The following is a 26502-nucleotide window of genomic DNA, read 5'->3' as shown; positions in this document are numbered from 1 at the left end:
ATAGGAACTTTGTTTCTGATCCACTGGGAGTTTTATCGCCTGCCTCGGCCCTATAGCTCCACTCACCTCCCTGCTTCAATATTTCCAGTTTTACAGTGTGCTTGATTCCATCTCATAGCCTGTCCCTGTTTAAAAAAAAATGTCTGCCTCCCATTTCCCAACTTTTGACTTTGTTTTTTTTTTTTTTTTTTCCTCGGTGTCACCACTTCTCAAGCTATAAACTGCATACAAGATGCAGGGAAAACTGGGTGCATTGGCCACATTTATCCAGTGATAAGGATCAGGCTTCCCATCAACACTGAACACCAGTAAAACTAGTTTGTTCGTGGTTTCATAACCACATGGGGCACATGACCTTCCCACTAACTATTGAGTAGAAGAGGAAGACTGGTAAGTGATGGCATGGTGATTGTCTTTCTTTTCTTTTTGTCTTGAAAAACAAAAGCACCGTTAAGTCAACCCTAACAATGCAAGACTGTAGTTCCTATGATTCCTCTTCTAAATCTTCAGAGAGAACGTGTAAAATAAAGGGAAGGGTTTTATCACACCACTTGGTGCTTCGTTCCCAGTGGAAGAGAACCGCCGGGTGAGATGGGAAGTAAAAGTTAACACTTAATGAACGTTTACCACATAAGTAGCCTTATTAAATTTCACAACCCCATAAAAAGGCATTATTGTCCATGTTCACCAGTGAGAACATAGATTTAGAGAAGCTGAAGTAATTTTCGCACATACAAGCAGGTAGTGAAAAATTGGAACAATCTGGTGTTTTTTATAACACTCATATCTACTAATACTTATAAGTTGCAGAATTATGTCAAGTTCCAGAACAAAGTTGCTTTGTTGGAACAAGTGTACATATGGACGGTGTGTATTTATGTGAAGTTGTAAAACCTGGAATTTCTAAAAGGCCTGCTTTAGATTCAAAATTACAAGTAATTCAAGATACCTAAATATTTAAATAAATTATACAAACATACAGGCACATGTCACATGCAGTGTAATACTGTGTTCAGCAATGGGCTGACGATACTATAAGGTTACAATGGAGTTGTTTATACATGTTTTTAGACGTATAAGTATTTATCATTGTGTCATAACCGCCCACGCCTTTAACACAGTAAGATGCTGAACAGGTTTGCAGCTGAGAAGCAACAGGCTTTACCATACCGTCTAGAGAGCCTGTGTGTGAAAGAGCCTCTTCCATTTAGATTTGTACAAGTGCAATCTACAATTTTTACATAAAATGCATTTCTGTGGATGTACTCAGCTGTTATATAATACATGGTTGCATTTGAGCATCCCTTCAGTAACTGTTCTTTGAAGACATTTTAAAATGTTATATAATACACAATAATCATCGTGATAATCCACCCAAATTTCACTTTTAAAAGTATAAAACTAATACCATATTCTTACATAGCAAGTATTAGATTAGGTTTCCTCAGTGTTGAAGGTATTTTAGTAGCATGTTTACAAAAATAACAAAAAAATTTCCACTAATTAAAAAAAAAAAAAAAAAGGGTTGCTTCTGACCTGTACAGACATCTGCAATTCCAGGGGCAAAATGACCTGAGACCACCAACCAAGCTCCATGGAGGGCAGCTTTGCTCTGCCCCAGAAGTTACAATGGAAAGGTCTGAGCCTTGGAAGCAAGGCCTGGATTATTAGTGTCTGTGGTAGGGTGTGGCCATACTTAGTACCCGAAAGGCTGCTGGGATATAATTCTGAGTTATATTCAAACAGCGGAGAACAAACATTTTTAAATGTCATTGTTATTAGGCACAGGCACAGTGGTATACATCCTTAATCTTAGCTACTCAGACCCTGAGAATTGCAAGTTTGAGGCCTATCTGGGCAGCTTAGCAAGATTCTTTCTTAAAACAGAATGAAATATGCTGGGGGGAACATTAGTAATTCTATGGTAGAACCCTTGCCTAGAACATGTGAAACCTGAGGTAAAATTCTCAGTACCATAAAATAAAACAAATAATGCAGCCAGGAGCTCCACGTGTGAAAGAACTATAAATCCAAAATAAGTACAATAAAAACAAGAATACCAAACTTAAAAGTCCATAAATTCCAGTTCAGCACCACAATCCAAATACATCCTACTGATCCAACTATTTTCAACAGGCTTCATTTGTGAAGTTATAGAACAAAGACTACATTCTTTCCTTTGCCAGATGGAGAACACATTTTTTTTTTTTTTTAAGAAATAAAGTCATGACACAGAAAGGAAATGTGGTAATAGCAGTCAGAGGACAAGATGAGGAACTTATGTACCCCTCTGTAATGGAGTTTCACCACTGACACGTATGCTAGACAGGAAAGCACAGCTGTGTATACTTCCACATCTGGAGCTACATCTTACTTTGGCTAAAGAAAGGTCCATTTAGAGGAAAAGATAATGATGGCATGTGGTGTGTGTCGTGTGTGTGTGATGCATGTGTGTGTGTGTATGTGTCCTGTGTGTGTGTGGTGTGTGTGTGTGTGTGTATGTGTGTGTGTGAATGTGTGTGCGACAGCTTCTAAATCTGCAGAGGCTACAAAGCTGTTTTAAATAAAGGTCTGTTGGTCTTTTGTAGAAAAAGAAAATAGATGTAGACCACATGAGCAGTTATTAAAGAAAAGAGAGCCATGCTCAGGGCACTTAGGGACAATTGTGGACTTGCCCATACTCTGTGGAAGAGTTTTGGGGTCTAACAGTTCAAAGGCATGGAGAAAGACCCCAGTTCACTGTGTTTACCTCAATGCTTCCTGAACTTCCTAGGATACAGATTAGACTCTGCCCCCCAGCTCCCACCAAAACAACATATAAATGTTCTGATATATTTTATGACTATGCCGATAGAGGCTAAGCTGATTTTAAAAGTGGATAGGTGTACATAATCTAAAAGATATCTTCCAAGTGGCAGACAGCATGTAAATCTTCAAAGAATTCACAAAAGTTTAAACTCATTTTGAAGTCTGATTTACTACTGCATATTACTTGATAGTTACCTATATATGGTTAAACAACTAACTTATCCAGCAAGTCAAAATGGTATTTTAAATACTATTGTCCTGCTCCTTAAGCACAAACCTCCACTCAGAATTCTGAAGTTCACATAGCAGTTTAAGGTATTCACTGTTTAATCCACAGACAAAGTTCGGACAACCAGGCAAGAGGCTTAGGTCCCAATATTTTAACCTTCACACTTCAGTCATGACTCTGGAACCAGTTCCTAGGGTCTGAAAACTTAGGTTCAAATTTCAAAAATGTTCTAATTATTCACTCACTTCCCATCTTCCCCTGCAACTCCAAGATTGTCCTGTGGATGATGGCATGAACCACACAGACCTTTTGAGCATTCCCAGGTACAAGGGCACATCATAAATGGAGGTCTCTAAAGCTGGGGTCTCTTGTCACATCTCAAGTGTTCTCTCTTTGTTTTTATACAACTACAGCTGACCCACCAGCTGTCACTGCTCCTTCTGTCAGCTGTGGGACATTTAGCTAGGCATGAGTAAGCATTAAAATGTAGAAGGGTGAGAAGTGGGAAGGTAAATTTCTCCTGCCACAGTGATTTGCTTGTTGGAGGTTCTCAGATGTTACATGCATTTGCTGGCTTGACTCCAAGAGTTAAATGTTGACAGCAGGGACTTAGAAACACAATCTAGAAGACCGGGAGTAATTTTAAAGTGCTGGATTCAGAGGAAAGGCTGCATTTGAGTGACTTACCTCAACTTCCACCTTTGTGAAGAGCTGACAGAAAGTTAGCACACACAGCTGGATGCTGAAAATAAGAAGAGAGAAGGGTATTCTCATACAGCAATGCAAGCTATTTATACACAGGCACACGCACTCCCCCATCACACTGCATATGTATTTTTATTTGCATTTAAATATGCTGCCCTTTGGGTTGGACAGCTACTCTTGTTATTTAAAAAGTAAACCAACAAATGCAATCACTGGGCTGCTTCAGTGAGTTTAAGGAATTGCTCAAACAGAGCAAACTTCAAGGTTACAGTTCCTTCATAGCACATGCTCACAGTCTGGAGAGAAAGTCCCCAAGTCTACTTCAATATACGGGAATGTGGATGGGAGACGAAGCTGAGAGACTGAGTGGCTGCACTTCCAAAGATCCCAGGTTCCGTTCCCAGCATCCATGTGACAGCTCACACCTGTCTGTAATTCCAGTTCCAGGGGATCTGATGACCTCCTCTGACCTCCCTGGGCAACAGGCATGGGTATGTGCACAGATGTACATGTGGGCAAAACACCCAAACACATAAAATAAAAATGAGTAAGTCTAAAATAAAATTTAAAGGTACATAAATGTGTATACAGGAAAACACCTTAGTGCAATGTTTTTATAAATTCTTTAAGTAACAACTTTTAAAAGTCACTGGGATTTTTCTTAAATTGTTTATCAAAGTTGTCTCAGTAGTAAGGTTTGAGCTATGCAGAAATGTCCTGAAGACTTGCATACTTTATTGTGAATCTAGACAAAGGGCTTCTCCAAGTAGCTGATCAAGCCATCAATGACAGTTTTTGAGACAAATGTCCTTCCTTACAGCTTTTGGGGGAATCACTTAGACTCTGAGTCAGATTTCTGTAGGATTTTCAGTTTAGCCTCTTTAGACAGTTGACCCAGAAACCAGACAGTGGATTTGGATTAGACCATATGTTTAAGAAAACCACTAGTCTTTTTTTTTTTTTCTTTTTTTTTTTTCTTTTTTTTGCTATAAAGAAATGAAAGCATGATTATCTATAAAATGATCTGAAGGGACTTACTTAAGTAAATTAGGAATTTCACCAAGGAATACTGACTAGGATGGATGTGGAGTGTACAGTAGCTTCAGCAGAGTACCCACTGGCAAATCCGCCAGGCTCCAGGGCATAGTTATAAACCCGAAGTCATACAGACAGCTCTGGTTACACTCAGTGAGCCACAAAACAAACAAAATGGCATGGATGGGGGGAGGGGGCTTGTAGGGAGGAGGACAGGTTAGTTGAGTGGGAAGGAGGAAAGAAGGGGGTGCGCAGTAACATACTCAGAATGCATCATGTATGAACAAATTTAATGAACTTCATATAAAAAAGAAATTTGGAGGCTTGATTTAGCATCTGTAGAGTTAATTATGATATATAAAAATGACTGTTGCCAAGTCTACCATTTGAACAGGGAAAGGAAGACTTGTTACTATTTATAAGCTCGAAGCCACACCAACCCACCTTAACCATGGTCAAGTGGACTAGCTTCTATTGAATATTTTGGATGTTTTCTATTATTATGTTGTATCTGAGTGCTTTAACCACATGTATGTCTGTGTACCATGTGTGTGCAGTACCTACAGACACCAGAAAGGTCATCCAATACCCTGGAATTAGAGGTGCAGGCAATGATCATGAGCAGCCATGTGGGTGCTGGGAATTATACCTGGGTCCTCTGCAAGAACAGTCAGTGCTCTTAACCACTGAGCCACCTCTCCAGCCCAAGAGAACAATTTTCTACCATTTAGATGGAGCCTTTTGTTAATATTTGGGCAGATACAAATTTTGTTCTTAAAAGTGTGAAGGTTGAACGTAACAGGTCACTAAATTTGCCTTGTTCATCCTACAGTGAGACCAATTCTTCTTAGAAAACCATCTTTCATAGATCTGTCACTTCTCTAAATGTGTTTCCCATGTCCCTTCTCCCTGGGGTATCGCTTTGGTGAAATAGCTCTGTTTTGATGAACTAGCAACTGAGAATATAGATTTGAAAGTAGTAGATACAGTGCTACCAGTAGCATTCAAGAGCTCAGAAGATCTGACAGGTAGACATAGGACTTGCCATTTGCAAGGGACATGTGCATCTGTACATAACAAATATGAGCTTTTAAAAGAACTTGAGTCTGTTTCTAAGTCATGAGATGTCTTTGACACTTGTTTTTTTTTTTTTTTTTCTCTTTCCCAAATTCACTTTCCATCTTTTTTCTTTTTCTTTAACTTTTATTTTTCTCTTCTCTTATATATTACAGCCCAACTGCATTTTCCCCTCCCTCCACTCCTTCCAATCCCCCCCATAAAAAAAAAAAAAAAAAAGATATCTCAGGGATATGGCAACCCAGTAGTAGGAAAAGCGTCCCAAATGCGCCCAATTTTATTTTTCACCTTATCACGTACTCCCCAGACTAGAAGGTTCTATTTCTAAGCCACTCTATGTTCTTCCCCTAACCCCACTTCCAGAAAGCTTTCTTCTATTTGACCTTTGAAACCACCCAGACTGCTGCATAATGACACTCATAGAGATCAGTGAACCCAAAGCCATGCTCCACACATGAAACCTAGCCTAATGGATGTGCCCAATGGATGACACACATTGGAATGTCTAGTGGATTCCACTGAAATTCCAAACACTATGTTTCTGAGATGGTCATACTCTACTTGTTTCTCTGAGTAGTTTTGCTGTGCAAAAGTTAAAAACTAGACATTCAAAATTAGTATCAGCATGAAACATGCATCTAATCTGAGGAATAAATTGACTCCTTGAAAAGTTGAAGATAACACATTACCTACATTTCCTTCATCATGTGTTGTTTCTAATGCTATCTGCTTAACTTCACCTACCAAGGACTGAAGCTCCAAAGAAATATACATATTCTATATGTACTAATGTTTACTCCACCCACCCTTAAGTTACCTTTCCTGGTTCAAACTTACTATCTCAGAGAAATTTCTGCATACACAGTAAAGGAGAAATACACACAATCTCTACACACACACACTTTCCAAAGTTCAAGAGAGTATACAAATGATATGTAAAGAAGCCGGAGTGTGCTAGAAAGCAATGATGATTTCTTCCAAAATACTTCCATTGGCAATGTTATTTGAATTCTGTTGTTATCATCATCAAAACTGGGTAAGGCCCTGGGGAAAACTTTCAAATCCAGACTTGAATATGGTTCTCACTGAAATTTAAGTAGGCTCAAATTTTCTAGTGGGAGTTAAACAAAAGGTCTTCCAAGAAAGCTGGATCCTACATGCCCTGGTCTTTGAGGAAAAAAAAAAAGTTTCATTCACTTCAGCTTGCTCAATGGTGAAAACATGCCTCACCTCTCTAAGAGCTCTAGAAACTGCTGAGCCCTGTGCTTTCAGGACCTGGGAATGGAACAGAAGTCCTGCATAGCCATTTCCCCAACACAAACAGGCAAGCCACAACAGTTCCAGGTTCTGAACTGATGTAATCCAAACTGCTTAAATCAACCTCATAAAATTTGAACATATACTATGGAATGCTAAATCTACAGTGGGAATGAGAGTGAAAGCTAGGCATGACACAAACCAGGGCCCTGGAATGTTCCTTACAAGCTGCTGGTTAACAAAATTATGACACTGACAGATGACTAGTATTCTTCAGATGGTATTGATGGACATCAATCTCCCTGGGCATTTAGGGGGCAAGAAAGTGATACTGCTCCTAGAGATATGGCTAAAAGACTTAAGGCTGATTAGAAATGTTTACTTTTACAAAAATAAGATTTTTTAAAGGGAGGAATAAAATATATATCTTTTCTTCATTAAAATAGTTTGCATAAACTATTAAACTATGTAAGTGACTTACAATGTATATCCTTGCCATGTCCAGGTCACAGTATCCTAAAACAACAGAAGTCAACTGTTAGTCTAGACTGGAATAGACACCTGTAATCTTAGCAGATGAAAGATATAGGCAAAAAATCAAGAATTCAAGGCCATTTTATTTTTTTAGCTATACTGTAAGTTCAAGGCCAACATGGGCTACATGAGACTCTGTCTCAAAACATAAATAACACAAAACAAAAAAAATTAAACATCAAAATAAAATAAGGCTTTGTTTAATATTAGTATTCATATCATATCTTTCTGGGACAAAAAAGCAATGTATTAAAAACAAATAGACTCGTAATTATTTAAGATCATGAAGCAATGCACAAATTCCTGAATTACACAGATAACATAGTTACATAGGAAATATTTCCCACCTCTATGTATTTCCATGGAACAACTTCTGAATTAAAAATAAATTATACATGTCACTTATTTTTCTCCCCAAACAAGCATATCTAAAAAACTAATTTGTATGCATGTGTATGTAATATATATAAAATGTATCAATTATCAAAAAATGATTATCTGGAGGAAAATAAACAAAGCAGTACATAGTGAAAGAATTTTAATATATGAAAATTCAAATATATAGGCCGAGGCCATATTAGAAATTTAATAGATTTTATTTCCTTTGTTTTCTGGAGATGTTCAAGTTGAGAAGCCAGCCATGAACAGAAAGCTGGTCGAGAGCTTGTCATCTTAAATAGTATGAGTAACAGGTACTTCTGCCTTTTTATAACCCTCTGGTAAGATCCTTTCATGGATGAATCAGTGTCTGGGGAAGTACAGTGCAACTGATGTCCAGAGGATAACAGTGTGACCAGCTGATGCAGAAGACACTGTTTCCTGGGGCAGCCTTGAACCTTAGAGAAGAGACAAAGTTCTCTACAACAGTGTCTTAATTCATCACGCTACTCCCCAAGGCTCACACAGCCACTACGTACCGAGCCTGTACTTACTTCCTCCCCCAGGTGGATCCTCTACTTCTGGCCTTCCTCCGACTAATCACCTCTGTATCTGAAAAAGTTGCCTTGTCAGCCCCATGAAAATAATAACTTTCTGCTGTCGAGTATAATCAGAGCCTCAGTCTGAGACTTAACCTGTCCATCACAGAGATGGCAGAGTACAGCAATGCCCTCCTGAAACTAAGTTATACAGAACAACATTTGGTACTGTTATCAGAGATTGGTGGTTATCTTGCAAAACTAATTTAAAAAAGAAAAGCCAGTGCAAAAATTTTTAGAAAAGCCAGTTGCAGGTGGCATCAATCTGCCCAGCTGCCTTCAGCAAAATTTAAAATGTCCTACAGAATTAGCTATTTGGAATGCAGAATTCCTTCCCTTACCAGCTTGTTTGGGTATCGGAGGAGGATGGGCTGCACTGGAACTCCTGGGATGAAGGCTCCTAGAACCACATTGAAATTGTATAAAGTGGTTTGTATATGAACAAGAATTATGTAGTAGTAAAAAAATAAAAGTATAGATATACTGATGGCTTAAGAACAAACAAAATATGAACCATTTTGAAATATTTACCAAAAGTAGTTACTACAACTAAATAAAAAGTTAAATGCTATCCCTATATCCCTTAAGCATACATTTATTCACTGGTTTCTTTGATAAAGAAAATTAAAGATATTTATTTCAAAACAACTCTTTAATATACATATAATTTTACCATTTATTTTTATTTTGGGGATTGCTTTCATTTCCTAAATACACACTATCCAACAACATAAAAAAAAGCAATGACAAAGTCAAGGAGAGAATAAAATCAAAGAGAAGATGAAGAGTAAAATGCTGAAAGCAAGCTATTACACTGGCTTGAAGGGAGTCCCACCTTCAGTGCAAAGCACACTGACAGCCAGCACTGACAGTCTAAAAGTGTTACAAATGAAAGTCACACTCATAGCTGCCTTCTTAAGATAAAAAACAAGAGTGAAGGCATGTAAAAACATGAATGATGCTAAGGGAGGCTGCCCATTGGATGACAGAAGACTCCAGACCCCTGTGGGGAGAAGAAAAATGTCAGTGACTTTTGAGCATGCCCATACATAGATACACATATACACAGAAAGACACACATACAGACACATACACAGAGAGACACACATAGACAAAAATAACAACACACACATACACACACACACCACTGAAAGGAAAAGGCTTTGTTTAAAAAAGAGCGCAATAGGTTCTGAGAATCACAGCATCAGAAAGGTTTTGTCAGGAAAGAAATGCCAGGAGTGAATACTGTGCAACACAATTGATTCATTTGAGAAATCTCTATTACTATATTGTTACAATACATAATTTAATTTATCTCACCTGGTTTAAAAGTAATCAAACAGGAGCGATTAGTACAAGTACCTTCTGGGAAAACTAGTATCTTGGGAGAAAAGGAATAAATTTAATATTTCAGTCTAATTAATAGATTACCTCTTTACTCTCATATGACTTCACCGACACTGCTAATATTTCAAAAACAAAAATTAAATAAAAGACTAAATCTTGGTTCTAATAAAAAACTGGAGCCAGATCATTCCATCTTCCTCTAAAAGAAGTATAGTTTAAAAAAAAAAAGTGAAATTTGACTAGTCTAATAATTAGAAAAAGACCAAAGCTTTAAATAGATAGTTTTTGTTGTTGTTTTTCAAGATAGGATTTCTCCATAGCTTTGGAGCCTATTCTGGAACTCGCTCTGTAGACCAGGCTGGCCTCAAACTCACAGAGATCTGCCTGCCTGTGCCTCCCGAGTGCTGGGATTAAAGGTGTGTGCCACCAATACCCTACAATAAACAGTATTCTTAATTTATAAAATATGCTGCTTACTTCTGCTTCTTTTGCATCTGTTTCCCAAAGTTTTTATTAATGATCTGAATAAATTTAAGGGAAGACATAAAGCAAAGTTATGCCCTTAATCAAGAGAAATCTTTTTGTTATAGTTCTCTCACTAACTGATATTAATTCCCAATATATATTTCAGGGGTGCCTTGAGAACAAAGGAGGAAAAGCCTGTGACGTGCCTTCTGCTCAGTTGCCTTGGTTATCATGTGGCATAGAGTTCGTAGCTTGCTTTGTTTATCCTGAGGAAGTATTTTAGTGGTTAATATGCTACTCGATGTTTTTTGTGAAAGACATATACAAGCATTGCAAGCTTCCCCATTAATTAAAACACAGATTGGTTTTCTGAAGCTTTTAAAATTTAGTCATGAGTTAACTGCTAAGCACATAAAACCAAATCAAATCCCTGTACTCAAAGCAGTTACTAATATTTGATCTACAGTAATTAGAGAGGGAAAACACTGGCTCAAACTACAAACTAAAAATTAATGAGTGGGCATAATTCCATCCCCTAATTTATAAAATGGGTTTCCTGTGACAAACAGACACAATGGCCAACAGTTTTAATTGGCATGAATCCACAAATCGCTTACTAACAAGGAATGCTAACAAAGTGAGTCAGAAATCTCAGGGAGGAAGAAACATTCAAAATAGCCTAGCAGCTCCAATGTTTAAATTACTTCTACAGTCCCCTCCCCTCACCAAGTGGCTGTGAGTGGGAGCCTGGGAAAGATTTCAAATCAGGCCACCTTTCCCCTGGACAGAGAAAAAGTTCTGCAATTGAGAAAAAAAAAAAAAAATGATCTGAAATCTACCTATTTGTTATTGCTTGCCTACTAATCCTAGACCTACTTCTTGGATCCAAAGAGAAAGTCTAACTCAATCGTTTTTTAAGCCACTCCTCATTTGCCTTGGTTCTAAAGCCTCTGGGGTGGATGTGCTTGAACCGGGTGTGTTACCACAGGTGGGCCAGCCATTACTGCATTGTCCAATAGAGATCAAGTGCTTTCATCTAGGCTTGCTTCATTGTCCAATAGAGATCAAGTGCTTTCATCTGGGCAAAGACTCTCAGTGTTTGTTGGAATCATCCCTGCTTAATGCAATACATACTGACTTACATGGGCTTCCAAGGGAAGGAGTGCGGAGTTGGTGAGGCCTGACAGGCTTACAAGCTATTTTGATATGCCTTTGAATGGAAAGATCTATTAAATGTAATTGAGAAAAGATGTGGTACACATAGAATAGTTTTAGCCAAGTGAGTTAAATTATGTAAAAATATTCATTAGTATGAATCAAAGTCTGAGAATCATTTGTTATAACACAAAGAAAATATCTGACGACTAAAAGGGGATAGTGTGTGCTTGGGGGCAGGGTCTTCTTCATGCTGACTGATTTATTTATTCTGTATCTAATGTGCTGCGGACACATGCCATGATATCGCGCTCTCTGTGGACCCAAATGAATAAATCTACAGACATACAAAAGCTCTCAATGTCTATAAATGACGAGTTACTGCATCTTACCTGGGGCCATTCCCCTCCTGATGTTGCTCGTTTTCTTATTTCATTTATTGTGTTTTTTCGGGAATCTGGGTCAACCCGGGACACCAAAACTGGCTGCACTGCCCGTAACAGTCCTTGAAAACAAACAGTCATAACCCAGTCATTTTCTTAAGGTACCGTGGCATTAACATTGGATAAACTGAAACAATGTTTACAGAAAATAAAAATGTTAGCAAATCTAAAAGAATAATCCTTGTAAACTCAAATTCAAAGTTGACTAGTTAGATTCTAATTTCAAATGCAGAGACGGGTATTATTTTATTAATTTTACAGATGTTAGTGGAAAGAAATGGGGCATAGAAGGAAGAGGAAAAGCAACTTTTTTCTCCCTAATAGCTTTTTTGGGTTCTTTTTGTTTGTTTGTTTTGCTTTTTTATTTTCTTAATTCTTATTTCTTAATGGATGTTAAATTGTGAGACTAAGCTTCAGACTGTCATATTTGATTTTAGGAAGACCCTTAAACACTCAAAAAATGAATTGATAGCATACATGAGTAGAGGGCAGTTATGATTGATTTTACTGAGACCCTTCTAAAGAGAATGCTTCCTATTATATCCAAAAATTACCTTCAAGTGTTTTGCAACAGAAATGTGTAGGGAAAAGCCACGTTGCATAAAGCACAGTCGCTGCACATTGAAGAAAATGAAGTGTCTTTAGCTACAAGGACTACTATTCTTTCCAAGGAACACTGAGACAACATATGGCAACATTCACACCCACTCTTTCATCGCTTGGTGTTTGTGGTAACCTTGGGACAACCAGGAGCAGTTACTTGGAGACTGAGTCCTCAGGGAGAGATAGCAAGCAGCGTCTGGCAGGAAAAACATTTCACTCGCTTCATTATGTTTTACGGCAGGAAGCATTTATTGTTCCACATCGTAATTTTCAAAGAGTTATACAAATGTCCCTCAGGGAGCTATAGGGGCACAATAATTTAGAAAACAGAGCTGGGAGAAAAGACTTAGCAGATTTATCAGCCTAATACCATAAAGGGAAGTACGTGAAATAGCATGTGACCTGTGTTCCTCAGATTCTTTAAAAAAAAAAAAATAATAAGCGTGTTTAGTGACTGAAATCTGATTTTCTTTATGACACATAGAAACACAAAGATATGATGGCATAGTGATAAGGACAAGTTTCCTGAAAGTCTAAAAAAGATAAGAGGAAATGTCTAATTTTTTTTTTACACTCACTCTTTACATAGAGTAGTTCATTTAAGTAAAAGGAAATGCATTTAAACTATTTTAAAGTTTTATTTTTTAACTGGATGGGGATTTTGCTCAGTGTTAGACTACTTGCTTTGCATGTACAAGACCATGGGTTTAATTCCCAAGAATGAAAGTAAGTATACAGAGAATGACTACATATGATTCTTTCAACTTAGAGTATACACCTGGTAGTATTTTAGCTGTTACCCTACAGGTACTTACTGCCGACCAGTGGAGTCTGTGCATTCTCATTCCGTGACACCAGAGAAGGCAACCCAGCTACAACACAGGCAATGCCATCGAAGAATGTTGAATGGGGGGCAACAACAAAAATGGGTGCTTCCGAGGGGCTTGCAATCTTTCCTTTCACGGTAACCATGAATCCCATGGAGAAGAACATGGCACGACCCAAAAACTTCAAAGCTGGCTGAGTAACCTTCCTTCGAAAACAATGATAGAAAAGACATTATTTGGCTTTGCTTTACTCTAAAATACAGTGGGATAACCACAAAAAAAAAAAAAAATCAGAGAACCCCACCTCCACACATGAGCTCTGGGGAGTACTACTCTGTTAGAACTACTTTCTGTTGTCAACTTGACACACCTGGGAAGAGGCCGCCTCACCTGAGGAATTGCCTTCCAGATGGTTTACCAGGTAAGTGAATTTGTCGTCAATTATGATGACCTAAGTTCGATGTATAGGACCCACAAAATAAAAAAGAACCAAGTATGACCTGTATGTACATTTGTGCAGTGGCTTATGTCCACATGCATGAATATACATATTCATATATATACAATATAGACATATATGCACACACAAAACAATGTAAAAAAAGATTTTTATCACACTATGCAAAGAACTGTGCTGGACATTTAAGAGAAGTAAGGTCCAGTCTCTTGAGTAATAAGCTTGAATAAATAGGGACTCTGAGTCCCAGGACAGGCTCCAAAACTACACAAAGAAACCCGATCTCAAAAAAAAAAAAAAAAAAAAAAAATCAATAGGAAATAAAAAATATTCTCATACATATTTAGATTCTTGCTGTGGGATAATGCTCTTGTATACTGTAAAGATTTGTCACTTGTATTAGTTTAGTAAAATGCTGATTGGCCAGTAGCCAGGCAGGAAGTATATGCAGGGCTGCTAGACAGAGAATTAAGGGAAGAGGAAGGTAGAGAGAAACCATGTAACTGTGGGAGAAGCAAGAAGCCAGAGGAGCATTGCCTGTAAGCCAAGACCACGCAGAGATACACAGATTAATAGAAATGAGTTAGTAATTAAGAAAGAGCTACTCAATGAGAAACCTGAGCCATCGGCCAAAAAGTTTCTAATTAATATAAGCTTCTGTGTGTGAATATTATTTGGAACTAAACGGCTGCAAGACTGGGTGGGACAGAAACTTCAGTCTACAGATTCCTGAGCACCCAGGACACCTCAGATATGAACAACTGTATGTTATGGAGCGCCCAGACATGGCATGGCTCTTACTGTCTTGAAATAAGAACAGTTGTGGTAACGCACACCTTTAATCCCAACACTCAGGAAGCAGAGACAGGTAGATCTTTGTGAGTTCCAGGCCAGCTTGGTCTACAGAGTGATTTCAAGGAAAGCCAGGGCTATACAGAAAAATCCTGTCTCAAAAAAAGAAAAAGGAAAGACAATAGTTGTAATTACCCCAACAAGACCCTCACAAGACTGGGCCCACTGTACTCTCTATGGATAGGTGAGAGTGCTCATAAGACACCAGAGGAAGGAATGCCTGAACGCGTCTTGTTCAATGACAGCTCACTTATATACCCTTCCCTGCAGATGAAGGAGCAAAAAGCAATCACTGGGGTAGAAGTGGGGGTTACACCTTTTCTGTGGTGTCCTAGCCTCCCTTAAGATACCTGTGCTCTGTAGGTAATTGTCCTTTCTGCAGGTAACCCCTCCTCCATCCTCCTGTAAGATCCCCAGTAATACTCAATGGTTCACTATGCTAGACTTGGCCGGAATAATTTCTTTGGCCTGTCCTCGGTGTCCTATCTGAATGAGTGGACATTTGTTCACATCTCTAAATGAAACAATGCAGCTTTTCAAGGAATGTAAAATAAAATATATACAGTCATCCTTCAGTAATTGTGGAGAGCAGACTCCATAGCCTGAAAAATAGCCACATTCTTGAATGCTTAAATCTTTCAAATAATGCCATGTGACCATTGCTCATAAGTTATACACACTGTCCTGTAGAGATGTAATCTTTTTTTCTGAGCATTTTGACCCACAGTTGGTTGAACTGCAGATGCAGAACACACTGCTAACTATATAGCACCTTTAAGTATTGAAAAGAACTGCAAAAAACTGAACTTCTGATTTTCTGAGCCAGTGAATGGCTTCTAGTAACTAGCCAGTGAGCAAGCTTCTGTAATGCTGACCTTACAAGAATTGAGACCCAGTAAATCAGGGTACTTTCCAGAGGGTACAATAAGTGCTGAGCACCATTAGTCTAGAGGTGAGCTCTATACTCACAGGAACAGAAAGTACAGTTCTCTGTTTCCATACTTTAACTAGAATGGTGCAGCTTCTCATAAACATATTTCAAGAAGTCAGACCCCCTAATGATTTCTGTTTAAATGCTTTTTAAAATGCCTAGGCAAAAGGAGCTGTGTAAACCTGATGGCCTGAGTTTGAGCTCCAGGAAAAAAAAAAAACTCTCTTAAAGGCAGATGCAGTGGGGTGTATCAGTCATTTCAGCTGTCTATGGGGGAATGGAAGGTGGAGATGGTGAACTAGCTAGCATGGACTATGCTGTCTCAGCATAAACATGACATGGTGTGCCTCAAAACAAGGGGAGTTGATTTGTATCTCTGACCCCCACATATGTGCTGCGGCACACACACACACACATACACACACACAATCTTTTAAAAATTTTTAGTAGCTAAAAACTTGTGCCACATAATAACTTCAAAATGACTTGTATGGGAGGAAACAGAGATACTGACTTAACTGACAAAGTAAAAGTTTTCTAAAGCAAAACCATAAAATATCAAAAAGAACACTTTTCTAGTTTCTTTCTTTTTTCTTTTTTTTCTAGATTCTTAAACTATCCTTTCTCTCATCCTAGATTTTTGTAAGCCAGAAACTATAAAACTGAAGAAAGAATCTGAAAGAAGTTTGGATCATGAAAAGCTGCCCATGATGCGTTATTTTATTCTGTGCATTCTTAAGTTACAAAACAAAGAAGTATGATTTGCAAGGCCTAAGTTTTCTCTGGGGCATTGCAAAAACTGGATTTATTTCCACTTCAAAGCAGCCTTGTTTTTGATATTCACATTGGTTCACTGGGACAAGAACCGAATAGCAAACTGCACACTTCTACTAAAAGTTGTAGAGCAGTGGTTCGAAATAATTTTGAAGGGCATTTGAGATCTGCATAAAAAGAACACACCCTTGCATATGGAAAAAGCAAGCAAACAAACACTATACACAGTTTCAGGGAGCTCATCAGAGTCCTAAAGTAAATGTTTGGATTTGCAACCTATTGGAACCCATGGAGTACCCATTAAGAAGGTCCATGTGTAACATGTATAGATGATGATAACTTGGTCCTGACAAATAGTAATGACTTCACCAGCATTTTACTTATTCTTGCCCATTCTGTTCTCTAGAACCATCCTAATTATATAATTCTAGAAATGCTAAAAAATGCAATTCCATTTGCCTTAGTACTAACATTTGAAAATGCTATGCTGAGCGATAACTAAAGTTAATATTAACCACTGACATCATTATTAAAAATAATATAATTGATCCACTTAATTTTATTACTGCAGAAAGCACATTATTGTTACCTTGAAGAAACAAAAGCAAATGTAAAAATTTGGAAAGACAAAAGAAAGTCAATCATTTTATAGCTATAGTGTTCCAGAAACAATAAGAGAATGTATTGGTCAGAGAGCATAACTGTGTCACGAGGCCCAATACAAGCAGCTAGGAAGAAAGGAAGATTGGTTTTGTAGCTCATGGCTTCACAGTGAGAGAATATGGCAGATGCTACTCACCTCACAGTGGATAGGAAACACAGAAAGGGAATATGAAAAGGGATTAGCCTCCCTCTTTCCCCAGGACACACTCCTAGTGACCTAATTACTCCAACCAGGCAAGGCTCTTCCAGATTTTCACCACCTTCTAATAATGCCGTCATATTATGATCCATCAAGAGACTAGTCCCTTCCCAAAAGCACACTGGCTGTCAACAAATCACTGAACATGTGAGTTGATTGGAGACATGCCATGTAAAAACACAGGACAGGGAGGGCTGTAAAAATGGATCAGCAGTTTAGAGCACAGGCTCCTCTTCCAGAGTTCTTGAATCAAATTCCCACACCCGCATGGTGGCTCACAACTATCTGTAACAGGATCCAATTCCCTCTTCTTGTTTGCATAAAGACAGGTCACTCATATACATAAAATAAATAAGTATTTTTAAAAACACAACATAGGGACTCTTTCAGAAACAAAGGTGAATATCTTTCATAACTCAGAAAACAAAATGTTTTAACATTAAAAAATTATACCTAGAACTGAATATTATCAAAATGTGACTGTGTGATAATTTCTGCAAAAATCAAGGTCATTTCTATGCAAGAAACAAATATAAACTATTAAACTGATTAACAGTAAACTAAAACTATTGGTCACTGAAGAAACTATCATTGAACATTTAAATTTTTGACTTGTGTAATATTTGGCCATAATTATCTCTTACCTCCTCCAACCACTCATAGGATGGGTCAGCTTTTCAGGGCAGCATGCTGTTGTAATTGCAGCAAATGGCCAAGCCATTAACAAAATTAATGCAACTAATAAAACACGAACTGGAAGCAGAATTATTCCAAGAAGAATGATCTACAAATCAAAGTTGACAATAAATAAATAAATAAATAAATAAATAAAGATAAATGAATGCTATTTAAATACATCACCACCAAACACAAAAACATAACAGGAAAGTTTTGGCTTCATGCATGTACTCAAGGATGAATTAAATACTGTCTTACATCAGACCAGTATATATAAAACACACACACACACAAACAAACACACAAACACACACACACACACACCACATGGCATTTATTTGATTTCAATGGGCTACTACTTGCTGGCATTGTAGTATTTTAATCCCAGCATTCTCCTCCAGGCAGAGGCAGGTAGATTTCTATGGCATCTATATGAGTTAGAGGCCAGACTGGTCTACATAGTGAGTTCCAGGTCAGTCAGGGCTACACAATAAGACCCCATCTCAAAAAACAATACAAAAAGTAAAAGAAGCAGTGAGGAGAGCCTTGGGATAACCTGATCTGCATATTCATAAGCAAGAATGGAGGATTCTGGTACAATAAAGAAAAGAGGGGGTCTGATTTAGGAACCAGAACAGCTTCCTGGGGGGAGTGGTATCCTGCAAAAGAAGAAAGGGCTGCCAGGCCGTTGGCCTTAGCTACTTGAGAGGCTGAAGCAGGAGGAGCAAGCTTAAGGTTGCCTAAGCTAGGAAAAGAAGAGAGCAGGAGCTTGACAGCTCTATGAGAAAGTGATTGCCTAGCGTGCATAAGTTCCCACAGTTTGGTCCCAGCAGAGCTAAACACAGAGCAAACAGGTGCTAGCAAGGCAAGACAGCTAGCTGCACTGTTTCCCAGAAGCTACACAGAAAGAAGAGCGGGGATAAAAGCATTAGTGAGTGATGGATTGTGCTGCTTCCCAGGCCTGTCAGTTATGTGTAACTAAGCAAAAGAGAACTGGAGGAGAGAATAAAAAAAAATAAGAATAAAGAGTACGTGAATAAGAACAGTAAATCATACATAAATGTTTACTTGTGTCAGGCATGTGGCACACAGTGATTCATTGGGTCTTAAATTGCTTTACCTGAAAAGAATGCCATGGATAAATAAAATCATACTAATATCAACCATTTATAAAGCCTTTGCTTCTAATCCTTATACCACCCTGCCTTCTAAGTGAATAGTCATTATGTATAATAACCTTTTCTTCTATAAATTAATTACACAATCCACAGTGCCTTCTGTATTGTCCTCTATGGGAACCTAAACCTCACCAAAGAATTTACAAAAATGGCTACACTGTTCTAGTTATCTGTCTTAATTGCTGTAGTTTTCAAGTAGAACTTCAAGTGGTAATGTGTGAGCTCTAATTTTTTCTTCTTCAACTTTCTTTGAAGATATTTCTAGATTCTCAAATTTCCATATAAGTTTACAAGAAATTCCTCAGTCTACACCCACACACCCACACACACACACACACACACACCCCCACCCACCCACACACACACACACACAATTTTTATTGAGATTGTAATGAATCTAGAGATAATCTGGAAGGACTTGCCATACTAACAATAATGCTTCCAATTCAGAAATATACTATATCCATTCACATGTCTCAATTTTTCAAAGCTCTATTTTTTGTTTCCAATGTAGTGACCACACTTACTTAAATATACTTCTAAGTATTCAACATGTTACTGTTATTACATATACAATTATCTCACTTTAATTATTTTGTAATTGCTTGATGTAAATAGAAAACTGATTTACTTTTTAAATGAATGGAATTTTTTTCAAATATATGGGTCATTCATTCATTCATTAAGACAGGATCTCAGTATGTAGCCTGACTGCCTTTAAATTTGCTATATAGGCCAGCTAAACTTGAGCTCACAGCCCTGTATCTGCCTTCTAAATGTTGGAATTAAATTAAATGAATGCACTACCATGCCCAGCCAGTTTTTTAACCTCTAATATAATTTGTTACAGCCAACAAACATATTCTGACTGTATGTCAATCCTTTGATTCTTTCAAGACTTCTTTTCTGCCAGTGACTGGTCTATTTTAAAAAGTCTTCAGTCTCCTACAAATGTCAGTTTGGTAAAGGTCTTCACCATTGTTCTTCAACTCTTTTACTTTAATAATCATCTCTGGTCTGTCTTTTCTATCAATTACTAAGAAATGAGTGTTAAATCCTCAAAGCAGATTTTTTTGTTTGTTTGTTTGCCCAGCTCAGTGTTCCACCTAACTTGCTGGAATGACTCCTTAGCTATTTTGTCTTGTAAATTTTTCCAGCAGTTGCTCTGAGGACTATAGCATGTACATTTAATATATGGCATCTCAGAATTAAAGTTAAAGCACTTCACACACAGTGCAAGAAAAATAAGTGCAAATCCATTCTTCCAGTACTGTTTATGATACTTTACATCTACATACATGTGAACTTGAGATTTTTGCATTAGTCATATTTTATAGTTCTTTGATTAAATTAAGATAAATATGAGTTTTATTCACTAATTTCCAAGTATAATTTCCGCTATTCTTCATTCTTTCTTGTGTATCCGTGCTTTGATCTGATAATATGTTTTGGCATGTTCCTAAAACTGGAAAAATATCCTTTATCTCTCTTCTTTTTTTTATTGTGGTGTGTGTGTGTGTGTGTGTGTGTGTGTGTGTGTGTGTGTGTGTGTGTGTGATATGGTACACATGTGTGGGGGGGCAAACATGTATGCTTGTGCATGTGTATATGTCCCACTGCACATGTGTGGAATTCAGAGTCAGCTCTCTGTCCTGGAACTCACTCTGTAGATCAGGCTAGCCTCAAACTCACAGAGCTCTACTTGCCTCTGCCTCCTGAGTGCTGGGATTAAAGGCATGTGCCACCATCACCCTGTTAAAATTTATTTTTATTTTATGTGTATTGCTGTTTTACTTACATGTGTGTCTGTATAAGGGTGTCAGATCTCCCTTAACTGGAGTTATAGACAGTTGTGAGCTGGTATGTAGATGCTGGGAATTTAACCCAGATCCTCTAGAAAGAGTAGTCAATGCTCCTAACCTTTGAGCCATCTCTCCAGCCTCTTGGTTCTCTTCCTACCACATAGGTCCTGAGAAACATAACTTACATAGTCAGACTTAGCAGCAAGAGCCTCTTTTTCTCTCTCCACAGTTTTTGTTTAGTTTTGTTTTTTGTAATGAGGATTGAATCCAGGGCCTCAAGCAGTGTGCCCCTGTAGCACCAGTGAGCTACAGTCCCCATTTAGCAGTTACTGGTTGTTTATTTATGTATTTTTAGTTTATATTTGTTGTTTTGATTTTTGAGACAAGGTCTCTTTCCCTAAGCCCTGGCTATCTATAACTTATTATGTAGACCAGGCTGGCCTCAAACTCACAGAGATCCGCCTGCTTCTGCCTCTTGAGTGCTGGGATTGAAGGCATGCACCATCACTGCCCTGCCCATTTACCATTTCTTATATGTAGTTCTTACATCAAACTCACAACATTTTTCCTTCTGAAACTTTCTTCATTTTCTTTTAATTTCCAAGTAATATTTTCTTTTTATATTACAGTCATTCACTTATTTGTCTATTTTGTGTGTATAGGTGTATATGTGTATGTGTATGGGAGCTTGTGTGATGTATGGAGGACAGGGACATCTTGTGGGAGTTGATCCTCTGTTTCCATCATGTGGGTCATGGGACTGAACCTGGGTTATCGGGTGTGATGGCAAGTACCTTTACATAATTTAAATAAAGATGGCTTTACATAGAGCCATCTCTCCAGCCTCCTCATTGGCTATTGATTTCTAGATTGACTTGCCCTTTACTAGTGAGTCCTAGGAGTTATTTACATACTTTGAATACTATACCCTTATCAGATATATTATGTAAAAAATATTTTCTCAGATTTTTTAAGGTGGTCAGTTTAATTTCTTTCATTTTACATGTATACATGGTGTTTGTGCTTGTTTTTATGCTTGTTGTGGGCACATGTAAGGTGCACAGGGAAACCTAAAGTTAATGTATATGTTTCCCTCGGTCAATCTCTACTTTACTTACTGGGGTAGTGTCCCTTACTGAACCCATAGTTCACCAATTTAGACTCACCTAACTATCCAGTTTGCCCCAAGGATCCTGTCTCTGCCTTATTAGTGCTGGGATTACAGGAAGTCACCACACCTGCCCAGCTTTGTTTGTGTAAGGGTTCCAGAGACCCAAAGTCAGGTTCTCATGCTTGAGTGACAAGTCACTGAGGCATCTCCTTGAATCCCTCCTCAATTTCCTGGTAGTGAGTATATTTTGAAGCACACAGCATTTAATCTGACAATACCATTTATCTATTTTTTCTGTCCAGCCCTCCCCCTGTGTGTGTGTTTGCTTATGTTTTTATTGTCTACCTAGGAAATGAGTGACTAATTCAAGGTCAGTAATATTAAAACTACACTCTCTCTTAAGACTTTTATTATTTTAACTCTCATATTTTTCTCATGTTTAGTTCTTTTATAAGTTTAGGTTGTTTTATATTATATTCAATGAATTTAATTCTCTTGTACATGTTGATCCATTTATCCCAGACCATTTACTGAAAAGACAAGTCTTTCTCCATTGAATTTCTCTAACACTCTTGTAGAAAAGTCGATGGCCATAGACATACTTGTTTCTGAACCTAGTTTTCTCTAGGGACTTTAATGATTTAATTCTCTATTACATTCTTTGTCATGTGCAGCTACTGAAGCCTCTGATCAATTTGATAAATAGTTAATGAGTACAGGAATTTGCTTTAGTGTAGGAACTAAGAAGTTTCCCAGTGCTGGTGAAGGGCTTTGCTGTACATACTGAGGTATATGTCAATGCAAGTGGCAGTTCAAAACTTAACCTCAGATTCCTGCTTATACAGATCTTACAGGCCAATCAAAGATGAGATCTTAGGGCATCTGAGGATCTTTCCAGAACAGGATCATTTTGTTCACCTCTATATGTCCAGATGTCTATACTTACTATATTATAGGCAGCAAACAGGTATTTTTGATATGAATAAATAATCCCATAATTATAATTAATCATTTCAATTCTAAATTCTGATGCAGCAATAATAATTAGGCAACTCTTTTCCCATGCCGCAAAGTAGCAAACTACCCTTAAATAAATGTTTAAAAATACATAAATAGGGCCTAGGGATGGCTCAGCAGTTAAGAGCACTTGACTGCTCTTCCAGAGGACCAGAGTTCAAGTCCCAGCATCCACATAGAAATTCATAATTGTCTGAAACTCCAGTTCCAAGAGATCCAATGCCTTCATACAGATGTACATGCAGGCAAAACACCAATGAACATAAAAAAAAAACTAAATATTTTTTAAAATACATAAAAAAAGGAGAACGGAAAAACTTAAACTATAAGCCCTATAATGAAATGTTCAAGTGACAACAATCTTTAAGAAGTCCCCAATCATAATTCAATATTAAATTTAGTCTGAACCAAGTATGTTTTATCTAAATGAGAGTATATCTGTATTTTAAGCTAGATAGTATAAACATCACATTTTATCCATGCCTATTCCATTTTTTTCCTTTTTTCATGCTATTCAAGTAACTGAAGTATCTATGGTAACATTGGTATTAGGGAGAAAGAAAGAGGGAGGAAGGCAGAGAGAGAGAGAGAGAGAGAGAGAGAGAGAGAGAGAGCGCCCAGAGCATAACCCAGACCGCATATTTTAAGTATAGCATACAATTATAGACACACAACAAAATTACTAATGCTAAGATCAGCAAACCACACTACATTATGCCACATTACTATCTCATTTAATTTAACTTTTCTTTGAGGAATTATTATTTCAATTCAATAGTTGAGAAAATGTAATAGATAGGGGTTAAGTGACTAGACAGAATAAGGGACCAGTGCTCTTTACATTAAATGTGGTTCTATTTGAGTTCTTAGAAAGAGCTCTCTATTAAAACTAATAATCTACTCAAGGCACCACAATATAAATGTTTAAATATGCCACTTCGAGTCTCCCTCCAAACTCTGAACCTAGTCAGGTACATTGTCATTTAAATATAACTTATTTGTCTGAAGTTAATCTTGAAGGATGGTTGATGCGCTTTCAAGTGTTGCAGATTACTCAAACCATATCGAGGAACTTTGTGAACTTAACTTTCTCTGAATCCTTTATCTTTCTCTTCCTCGCCCAGACCTACCTTCAACCAGATAACTGCCATTACTCTAACCACCCCCAACTCCCACCCCACCCCCCTACCCCGCCCCTGCACTTAGCTCAGTGCTTACATGGCCCCTCTAGAGAGACACTAGAGTTACAGCTGCATACAAATACAAAAACACTGCAAAAATAACCATCACTTCAATTGAAAATAACAAAAACTATGAGACAGGCAGGGAAACATCAATGTGTTTTGGGGGGTTTTTTGTTTGGTTTGTTGTTGTTTTTCCCCTGCAGAACTCAACTAATGCTGTTTCCATCCTCTATCTTGTTCTCCAATCACTAACCTCACCACAGAGGAAGTCAAAAAGTGAACTAATGGCAAAAGCTGCCCTTTGCAAGATAGACAAATTCCTTTGTGGCCATTTTTAACAGTGGCTACTACTCGCGTCATCTTTGAATCTAGGAAAGGTGCTGTGCAAAAGCTGATTCAAACAAACAAACAAACAAAAGCTCCCAACTTCTTAAATTCTTTGACATGTCTCCCAGTTACCCCTTCTCTTCCCTTCCGGTTACAGCCTGATTGTTCCTGCCCAGTTACATTTAGAACTTTACCTGTGATTCAAAGGATAGACCAGGGCTCTCAGCCTCCTCGCTTACTCTACCCAGCCCAGATGGACTCCCCTTTTACAAAGGGCATAAAAAGGAGAGAACACTGAAACCCATTCTCGAGTGATAGTTGTCAATCCTCTGTTCTTCCACAAACTGGAGACAAAGTCCCTGTCCCATCCACTCCTTCTCAGGCAAAGAATAGTCCCCTACATGGGATCTTCCTTGCTGCCATGCCTTTTCCATCCTACGACTTTCATGTCTCTCGGTCATCCCATCCCCCAGTGTCCCATCCCCCAGTTTTCACATCCTCCTGTCTGCCCTTCATGACCCTTTCCTGTCATATCCACACCATTTCCTTCCTCAGATGCTTTCTTTCTCGTACCAGACTCCACATCTCACTCAGTCTCCTCCTTCAGACTCACTATATCCTCTGATACCTCCCCCAACGGATTTCCAAATCCTCGGACAAATTCTGTCAGATCCACTATCCCCTCAGAGTGGCAGACCTATGATCTCCTCCGACCCACTGGAGCTTCAGATTCGTAATCCTCTCAGAAGCCTCCTCCGTTAGACCCACAATCCCCTCATATTCCCCTCAGACCTGCGATCCTCTTGGATACCTCCCTCTCAGACCCGATACCCTCAAGCCGGAGCCCCTCTCCGACCAGATGCCCTCAGGTGCCTCCTCTCTTGGATGCACGATTCCTCCCGTGCCTCCTCCATCCGACCACATTCCCTCCGCATCTGCGCGCACCGCGCCTCTACCTGCAGCCGTCGGGCCGCACTGATCCGCGTCTGCTGAACGAAGGGGTTGGGCACTGGCGGCGGGAAGAAGGACGCTTGGCGGGGGCACCATGGGTGGCCGCAGCCCTGCGTCCCCGACGCCTGCGCCCGGCACCGTGGCAGCTACTGCGGCCGCCTCGGCGCACCGGTTCATGGTGAATCCTGGCGCCTATCCGGAGCAAAGATGGGGACCCGGGAAGAACGCTGCTGCCCGGTTCTTGATAAAGACCCACGAGAGCCCCAGCCCCAGGCACAGCTCCAGACTTTTGCGCAGGCGCACCAGAGTCACCTAGCCACCAGCTGTCCCACCCCACCCCACCCCCGGCTCCGGACACGCCCCCGGGTGTGGCCCCGCCCTCCTAGGTACCTGCTTTCAGAACACGTGCACGCCTCTTGGAGGCACCTGCTTTTATGTAAAGCAAGGACCTGACTGGTCCTAACAGAGCTACAATAGAGAGACTGGCCTCTGCTGTGGGGTCAGGATTTTCTGTTTCATTAATCCTGTGCCTAAACCAAACCACTCATCTGTGTAATCTTCACTTGCCCGCTCTGAACCCAGGAGATTAATAAACGGAGGGTCAGCTTTGTTCATCTTTGTTCGATTTTCAGTGTTTAGTTTTCATGTAAACCCATTTGACTTGGGGATGTTTGTAAGTTGAGAGACAGCTAAGACAGGATTTCGCAGCAGGGGTGGAGTTTGTTTTACTCAAAACACAGACTAGCTGTGTGATGCGGTCTTTCGTGGGAATTGAACTATTATTTAGAAAGGGCAAAAGTAATTGGCTTCCACTGTGGATGAGGAACCTGACCCAGAGAAGGGAAATGATCAAGACAGTGACTCCATTTCACACTGAGGAAGTATGACGCCTGTCTGAACCTGCCTGGGAGGGGGA

The 26502-nt window shown here is 38.8% G+C and overlaps 1 protein-coding gene across 1 annotated transcript in view; it reads right to left on the bottom strand.

Annotated features, from left to right (window-relative positions):
- Positions 1–25817, bottom strand: part of Lpcat2 (lysophosphatidylcholine acyltransferase 2) — a 65828-nt gene extending 40011 nt beyond the window's left edge. The window contains 9 exon segments of the mRNA XM_051195126.1: positions 3725–3779; positions 7593–7627; positions 8964–9022; positions 9943–10003; positions 11982–12094; positions 13451–13668; positions 17983–18122; positions 25592–25675; positions 25677–25817. Of these exon segments, the coding sequence (XP_051051083.1) occupies positions 3725–3779; positions 7593–7627; positions 8964–9022; positions 9943–10003; positions 11982–12094; positions 13451–13668; positions 17983–18122; positions 25592–25675; positions 25677–25763 (852 nt within the window). The 5' untranslated portion in view covers positions 25764–25817.
- Positions 25818–26502: the final 685 nt, after the last annotated feature.

This window comes from Phodopus roborovskii, unplaced genomic scaffold (assembly GCF_943737965.1).
Source record: "Phodopus roborovskii unplaced genomic scaffold, PHOROB, whole genome shotgun sequence".
Classification (NCBI taxonomy): domain Eukaryota; kingdom Metazoa; phylum Chordata; class Mammalia; order Rodentia; family Cricetidae; genus Phodopus; species Phodopus roborovskii.
The sequence above is the reverse complement of the archived record's forward strand: the minus strand, read 5'-3'. Positions and strand labels throughout refer to the sequence as shown.